Consider the following 8,031-nt stretch of genomic DNA (forward strand, 5'->3'; position numbering starts at 1 on the left):
GTAGGCAACGGGTGAAGTGTCTTGCCCAAGGACACAACGACCGAGACTGTCCAAGCCGGGGCTCGAATCGGCAACCTTCCGATTACAAGGCGAACTCCCAACTCTTGAGCCATGATCGCCACGATTATAACATTTTCAACTGCATTAAAGGTCCAAAAACCAACAATTATGACTCTGATGTAATTATTTTTCCTCTTAAAATAGATTCTTCCTCTTAAAAGCATTTCACTGAGCCACACCGCTTTCCTGGGTCACCTGATAAAGATGGGGACTCTAGTGTAGCACTCCCCCCATAAAAACTATTCATTCTTATTGCTAAAAGGAAGAATCTAAAGTCTACGGTATTAACCCATCCAGCATATATACAGTTTACTCCTGCTTGTGTAATGTTAACTAAATAATATACTGCTTGAGGTAGTTATTGGAATTATAAAGGCTAATTTGGTACCATATGAGATTTGCTTCAGCAGCCACCCCCCCTCCAAGAAACAGATGAATTTTGGGAATGAGTTCCTCAGGACATCATCAGCCTTGTTATTTAAACTCTGCTGGAACTACTTTCAGTCACTTCTGCAGATGAAGACCTGCCTCACATCTGCTACAGACGTACAGCTGCAGTGTTTCAGTTTGGTAATTCCGCTTGTTTTATTTTTAAAGACCAAAGTATTTATTTTTACTCAGATGACGTGGTCCTCCGGGCTAACTTTGGATAATTATAGTGTCACAAGTTTGCAGCCCATTAACGATGGGTTATACAATTCTGATTACAAAATGTGTGACTGCACAAAAGTTCAAGCTGAAACAATACAGCTCCTTTTTGTGATATCTGTTCCCTGGTGTGTCTTAAAATCTGTTAAGGGATTCGAGTAATAAGCTGGTTCATTTCTCTGATTGAACACAGAAGAATAAAGCCTAATGAGACCTGAAAAGCACGGGAATAAATTCACCAGGTCATCTCACACAGGGCATACAAAACCTGTTTAACTAGGTCAAATCACCTATCTGCTGGCAGAAAACTAAACATTTCACAAATCAAACTGCTTTCCTGGCATTCAAGCCCACAAAGACTACCCTGCATGAAGTGTTCAGACATAGGCACTTTACCCTGGAAATAGCTGGATTTTTTTGTCTGTAGAGTAACCACTCATTTGCTCTACAAATGGCAAAGCAGTTATTTTGTACTCATTTTTATAATAGCAGATCAATCATATGGAAAATGCAGAGACTTCTCTACATTTATCTCACTTCTTCAAGTGCATAAAATTTAAATAAGCAGCTTCAGATGAGGTGCCAACAACCAGAAGCTGTTTGGGGTGTGACATCTAAATAACTGACAAAGGCTTTCAGGTCAAAGAATGAAGTACATTAAGAAGTCATTCCACTGTAAGGCAAGGCAAGGCAAGGCAAGGCAAGGCAAGTTTATTTATAGCACAATTCAACAACAAGGTGATTCAAAGTGCTTTACAGAGACATTAGAAACAAGAACAAATAAAAAGCATGATTTAAAATTGATTAAAACAAGCAAATAAACTAACTAACTAATTAACAAACAAACAAACAAACAAACAAACAACAGTATATAAAATCAAAACAGATAAAATCAGAACAGTAGATAAAATCAGTAGTTAAATGTAAGTTTTGAAATTTAAGCTTAAAGTGTGGATTTGGTGCTTTATTCAAATGCAGCTGAGAACAGGTGAGTCTTCAACCTGGATTTAAATAAACTGAGTGTTTCAGCTGATCTGAGGCTTTCTGGGAGTTTGTTCCAGATATAAGGAGCATAAAAGCTGAATGCAGCTTCTCCGTGTCTGGTTCTGACTCTGGGAACTGATAAAAGACCGGATCCAGATGACCTGAGGGATCTGGATGGTTCATACTGGGTCAGGAGGTCATTGATGTATTTTGGTCCTAAACCATTCAGAGCTTTATAGGCCAGCATCAGAACTTTAAAGTCTATCCTCTGACGGACAGGCAGCCAGTATAAAGACCTCAGAGCTGGACTGATGTGGTCCACTTTTTTGGTCTTAGTGAGGACTCGAGCAGCAGAGTTCTGAATGAGCTGTAGTTGTCTGACTGATTTTTTAGGTAGACCTGTAAAGATGCTGTTACAGTAATCAAGCCTACTAAAGATGAATGCATGGACTAGTTTTTCCAGGTCCTGTTGAGACATCAGATCTTTTATCCTTGATATATTCTTGAGGTGATAGTAAGCTGACTTTGTTATTGTCTTAATGTGTTTTTCTAAGTTTAGGTCTGCATCCATCACTACACCCAAATTTCTCGCCTGGTTTGTGGTTTTTAGATGTATAGATTGAAGTTCTCTGGTGACCTGTAATCGTTTTTCTTTGGCGCCAAAGACTATTACCTCAGTTTTGTTTTTGTTTAGCTGGAGAAAATTGTGGCACAACCAGTAAGCCAATCGATCACAGTATCTGCAGTTAACTCTTTCAACTGTTAGACTGCAAAAAAGGTGTGTTAGTAAAATAGAGTTAAACTAGTCTGCCAGTGAACGTGCAACACGTGTTTAGCTGTGAACAGCAGGATTGTAAGACTGCTTCACAGGAGAAGCAACACTGAAAAATCACCCCAAAGTTTGGGATTATTATCTCAAAAGTTTGCCTTACACAGAAGTTTGAGTCAGTCTGTCAGAATTTTGCGATATCTACCGTGAAATCTACCTGTCAATAAATGCTTTATGTCAGTGGTGGAAACGAGCTTCGACACATACTCACTGAGAAGCAAACAAGTGAAAATTAAGTGAAAGTGTTGTTTTTGGCGGATCCTTTGTTGTCACACTGACTCTGCTGACTGAGCTGAAAACCCCATCATATCAAGTAGTCTGATGCAAGGCCATCAGTTTAACTGCAAGCAGATTTCTGAACAGGAACACCAACGAATATCTCAAAACAGGCAGAACACACAAAAACCCCAACACTAAAACATCCTGAAACTGAAACTATTCTGCACAGAAGAAAAGCTGATACAACAGACGGGAAGAAGAAGAGTGCTGCTTCTGATGGTGCTTTCTCTACACATAAGTACTAATTTTCTATTTTGAATAAATAATTAAAAAAAGCTAAGTTTCTTTGTGTTTGTGTTCAAGTATGCCACACTTATCTGTTAGGATCCTATAATAGAGGATTCCATGCTTGGTTATTCTAGTGAAATGAAATTTCCAGGTGATGCAGTTACCTTCCTACATCACTATCTGTGAATATAGATTATTTATAAAAATACATGAAAAAATATCCGCTGATATCAGTATGTGCCCCTAAAAAACAGTATGCACCCCACAACTCTGCTGGGTTCTCCCTTTATGTAACAGTGTCTGACTCGGCTTTTGCCGTTTCCCAATCCTCCTGCTGGTCGATGGCACAATAAACTTGAGGCTCTGCTGCTTCTCTCCTCTTATGAACCAGGCGGTCGACCAGGACGACAAACGCTGTGGACACAATCAGGCAGACGCCCGAGAGGTAGAAGGCGACGCTGTAGTTGTTTGTGTAATCCACCAGCCAGCCTGCACAAGTAATCCAGGACAAGAAGAAACATCACACCACCAGTGCTGATGAATAAATGAACACGGGTATGCGTTCATGCAGAGAAATGTTTGAGACATTTACTGTAAAAGAGGTTTTGTTCTTTGATGACTTCTAACAAGCAGTCTTATTATTTGACATAAAAGCCAACAAGATCATGTCACGTCAGATTTAAATATTTAATGACCATAAAAAATTTAAATTTTTTTGTATCTGCTCTGTAATGTTTAACTGAACAGTTCACATCTGCTAGATGTGGCTAACAAACTGCTGAGTGCACCTGGAGCCATGAGATCACAGCTATGCACAGCAGCAGCTCCGACACACATAATTGTCAAAATGTTTAGGTTTACTTCAAAGGTAAAGGAGCTAGTGCCGCTTTTATGTCAGCAAAACCTGCACCCTGAATTTATATCATTTCTGCTACATAACTTTGGACTTTTGCTGTAACGAAACAAATTTCCCACCTGTGGGACTAATAAAGGTCATCTTATCTTATCTTATCTTATCTTATCTTATCTTATCTTATCTTAATAACTATACAAATAAAATTTAATTTCATTGAACTAAGCTGAAATAAAATTGTGTGTGTCAGGCTTTATCTTCATATGAACTAGTTCTTATATAGCACTTTTCTACTATATTTAAACTTGAGTGCATTTCTATCTTTAGCAAAAAGTATCAACATTTCATATTAAAGTCAGTCTTTTCCAGAATCTGAATCAGACTGGTGAAGACTCCAATCTGATCCACTGGATGGCTTTGTAAAATGAGAATTAAGACATCAATTTTGGACTTTTAACTCTATTTTCATTCAGTTTACATATTTCCAATAGATAAAGACCTCCCCTTTATGGCCAGTTATACTTGACCAAAGTAACTAAGTTTTTTATTTACACATATACGTCTCAGAATTTAAGCCCAAAGAGCCATGTTTTCATTTATTTACCACAGCAGCATGTCTTTATTGATAAGAGAAACTAAGAGATACTGTTGAGATTGCATTTTTTTTGTTATATTAAGCTATCTCAGGGATTAAATGAGTTAAATGTCTGTACCCTGATGGAAAGGGCAGTTTCACTGGCCTGGTGCACATGATCTCAAAGATGGTTTTAATAAACTGCAGTAAAATTCATCAAAGTCAAAACGTGAAATAAAAAAGCACTAAATGATCCTCATTCAGAAAATTGTTTTGCGACATTTGTAGTTCCATAACAAATAACAAAAAACATAATTGATAATCCGCATTACCTGCAGCAGGTGGACCAGTGAAACCTCCAATGCTCCTTAAAAGCATAAAGAGCCCGAGTCCACTGTCGAAACACTCCAGGGTTACAATGTCCACAATAGCTGTGACGTGAATGGCCACCACACAGCCAAACAGGAAGCCGTAGAGTGAGGCGAACACCAGAATGGCCCAGTAGTTTTGGCTGATGGGCAGCAGCAGGAGCACCACGCCAAGGAGAGTGGCCACCATGGTGAGCAGTTGCAGGTTTCTTACCAGCCTCATGTTGGCGATCCACCCACAAATCAGCCTCCCTGCCAGGTCAGCTGAAGCCAGAACAGAAAGAATCATAGCAGGCCAGTACTTATCCATACCCAGGCTGCTAGCAAAGGGGACCAGAAAAAGAGGTGGGATGAAAAACCCTGCAGCTGAAAATATTGCAAACAGGATGTACAGAAAAAATTCAGGTTTTCTCATGAGGAAGCACTGGAAGAAGGTCCTTCTCTTGGCTAGGAGTGTGGTTGCATCTCCCTCTAGACTGTCTTTGGTGTCCTGTGCAGGTCTCGTGGTCTTCTTCAGGGGTCTCATGAGTGCACCACACACACACAGGTTCAGCTGAAGGCCTCCAATGATGAGCAAAGCACCCCGCCAGCTGTAGGTGTCAATGAGCCACTTGAAGAACGGACTGAACATAACAGCAAAGACGCATTCACCTGAACTGGCGATGGCAAAGGCAATGGGACGCCATCGTACAAAGTAGTGGCTCACCATGCTGTTGGCAGAGATCCAGGAGAAGGAAAGACCTGTTCCTGGAAATAGAGATGATGAAAATTATTAACCACCCACTATTTTTTTTACAAGACTCAGGTCTGCCAGTATTAGCATTACTTACATGTCCCAGATTCGTTTTAATTGTACGCGTCACTTCTAAGGACATGTGTGTGTCACTGTAAGTCTTTGCATACCATTTCATGCTGTTTTGTCTGTTTCAAAATGCAAACATTAAAAGAGTCCATTGCAATTGTAGTAGTAGTGCTGCTGGTGGAAAAACATGTTTCTTAACATGAAATGGAACGTGACGATTATCCTCAAAAATCACAAAATATTGAACTTTTAGTAGCAGTGATACTTTTCTTTTCTGCCCTAAAAATCAGTTTACAAGGTTAATTTTTTCATTCAAACCCTCAAAATGGTTCAATTTGCTTTGTAGGATTTAGAGTATGTCCCGGGTGTGCTACCTTGCAGGATGCCCATGGTGAGGTAGAGCCAGGGCAAACTGAGGTCCAGTGAAGCCAGCACCATTCCTAAGGTAGCCAGCAAGCCTCCAAGCATGATGACTACTCTCTGAGAAAACTGTAAGGTCATCGCACTGGCTGCTGGAGCTGCAGAGAGAATAACAATGGCTCTACGAAAACGCCTTTGGTTTAAAAACAACAGATTGAAAACCACTTATCTACCTCCTAGATGAAGCATAGCAATTGTTGTGGAGGTCACCCAAGAGGTGGTGCTGGCCTGTACTCCGAAGTGATTCTGGATTTCAATGAAGAAGTGTCCAAAGTTTTTGAGAACAGCAGCAGTAAGGCCCATGGTGAAGAAGGCTGACATGACCACCACCCAGCCATACCCACCGTCGGGGGGTTCAACTTTTCTGGACTTCATCTTTTAAAAATTATCTGCAGGCTTTTTTCCTGCGGATGAAAAAATCTCCAGTTACGGCGGCGATCAGAAACTTCTCAGAAGTGAAAAACTATACAACTGTATGAGTGACTACACAGGGGCGTGTCTAAAGGGAGTGTATGGGGTGGCACAACCCCCTCTGAAAGCTCTTGTCTCTTCTCGCTGTAGGCTACTATGTATTAAGTTGGATTATGACTTTTACTTAAGAAAAAGAATTCCTACATTTTAAGCTAAAAAGCAGGTATCATGCAGAAACTGTTGCTGTGAAGGACTTTTCTGCTTGTTTTTCTAATGTATTTTGTTAGAGAAACAGCAGTTGGTGACCTGTTGTGCGCTTCACTTGTGATTTTGCCAGTTTATCAAGATAATATTGGCAAATCAAATGTTTTTGGCACAGTGGCGTATTCAGATGAGGAATCTGCTTGTTAAAGCAAACAAACAGGACAACCTTCAAACTGGAGAGTCTGTTGCTGACATAAATGAACCTCCTTCCCTGTATGCTGATGCGGAGATGTGGGTAAAAAAGGGTGACTCGATGCCGATTATGCTTCACAGAAAACAAAAAAAGTCCATCTTCAAAGCAGAGGTTTTTCTGAGTTTGATATGATATTTATTTAAACTGATATTTTTCAAACTGATAGCACTTTGTGCTGTTGAAATTTGAGCTCATTTTATATTAAATATTAATGGTATGTGCAGGAGGGTATTTAAGTCTTGCGTATTAAAACTTTTGTTACATTTAATTGCATCATCTTTATCTGAGGAGGAAAATCCGAGAGTGAGAATATTGTTCATATTAATTTTATTAAATATACATTAGTGTTCTTGTAAAAGCTGTGGCTATAATAACTGCAATAACTGCTAATAATTATTCTATAAAACGTACACAGACAGGAACATGCTCATGTTTTTGTTTTGCGAATATGCTTATCTTACATTTCAAATTATTATAAGTTTATATGCCTCACGCTTGTTAAAGAGTCTTTTTAGAGGTATTTAAATGTTAAAATTGTATCATCCCTATTGTTGTTGTTGTTGTTTTTAAAAAATATTTATTTCTAACATTAACATTTCTAACATTTGCAGCCGGGTTTCACAAGCTTAGCTCCCAATGAGCGGACTAAACATTTAAAATAATGTTCGATCAGCATCATTTGTCTTATTGTCTACAAGGCTGGTACACTCACTGCGTCTCCTTTACGTTAAAGGTATTGACATAAACAGAAAAAAGTGGAAAATCACCTGCCAAGCTAACGTCCTTCCCCGGGTCTTCTCGGAATATCTGCTGCTAACATACCGGCTTATGTAGTGTGGTGAAGTCGCATCTGCGCTGTGAAATCCAGCTCTCCTCGGAATTAAAGTGCACTCTCATTTGGACGTTTGTGGTGACTGAGAGGACAGAAAGAGGTTACAGTTGGGATGTGTGCCATTCAACTTTAAAGATTTCTTCGCAGTTATCAAAACCACGACAGCTCACAACCTTTAACGTCCGCTTTAAACACGCAAGTCCGCCTACCATCATTAGCGAGTACGAAGTCACAGCTCAAACGTCGTCATCCGGATTTCAAAATAAAATATCAATTTCCATATATG

At 39.5% G+C, this 8,031-nt stretch overlaps 1 protein-coding gene across 2 annotated transcripts; it reads right to left on the reverse strand.

Moving 5' to 3' along the window:
- Positions 1–1,390: 1,390 nt before the first annotated feature.
- Positions 1,391–7,967, reverse strand: LOC309718316 (monocarboxylate transporter 13). Of its 2 annotated transcripts, none has more exons than XM_082553419.1 (5): positions 7,736–7,967; positions 6,219–6,449; positions 6,000–6,143; positions 4,788–5,570; positions 1,391–3,517 (listed from the first exon to the last, which is right to left on the reverse strand). In XM_082553419.1, exons 2-5 carry the CDS (start codon positions 6,418–6,420, stop codon positions 3,315–3,317), a joined length of 1,332 nt encoding a protein of 443 aa, XP_082409545.1. In that variant the 5' UTR covers positions 6,421–6,449; positions 7,736–7,967; the 3' UTR covers positions 1,391–3,314. The 2 variants fall into 2 exon arrangements, with proteins under 2 accessions (XP_082409545.1, XP_082409544.1); XM_082553418.1 differs by having other exon boundaries at positions 7,681–7,967.
- Between the last annotated feature and the right edge of the window lie 64 nt (positions 7,968–8,031).

The sequence above is a fragment of the Aulonocara stuartgranti genome, assembly GCF_965226115.1.
Source record: "Aulonocara stuartgranti genome assembly, chromosome: 12".
NCBI lineage: Eukaryota > Metazoa > Chordata > Actinopteri > Cichliformes > Cichlidae > Aulonocara > Aulonocara stuartgranti.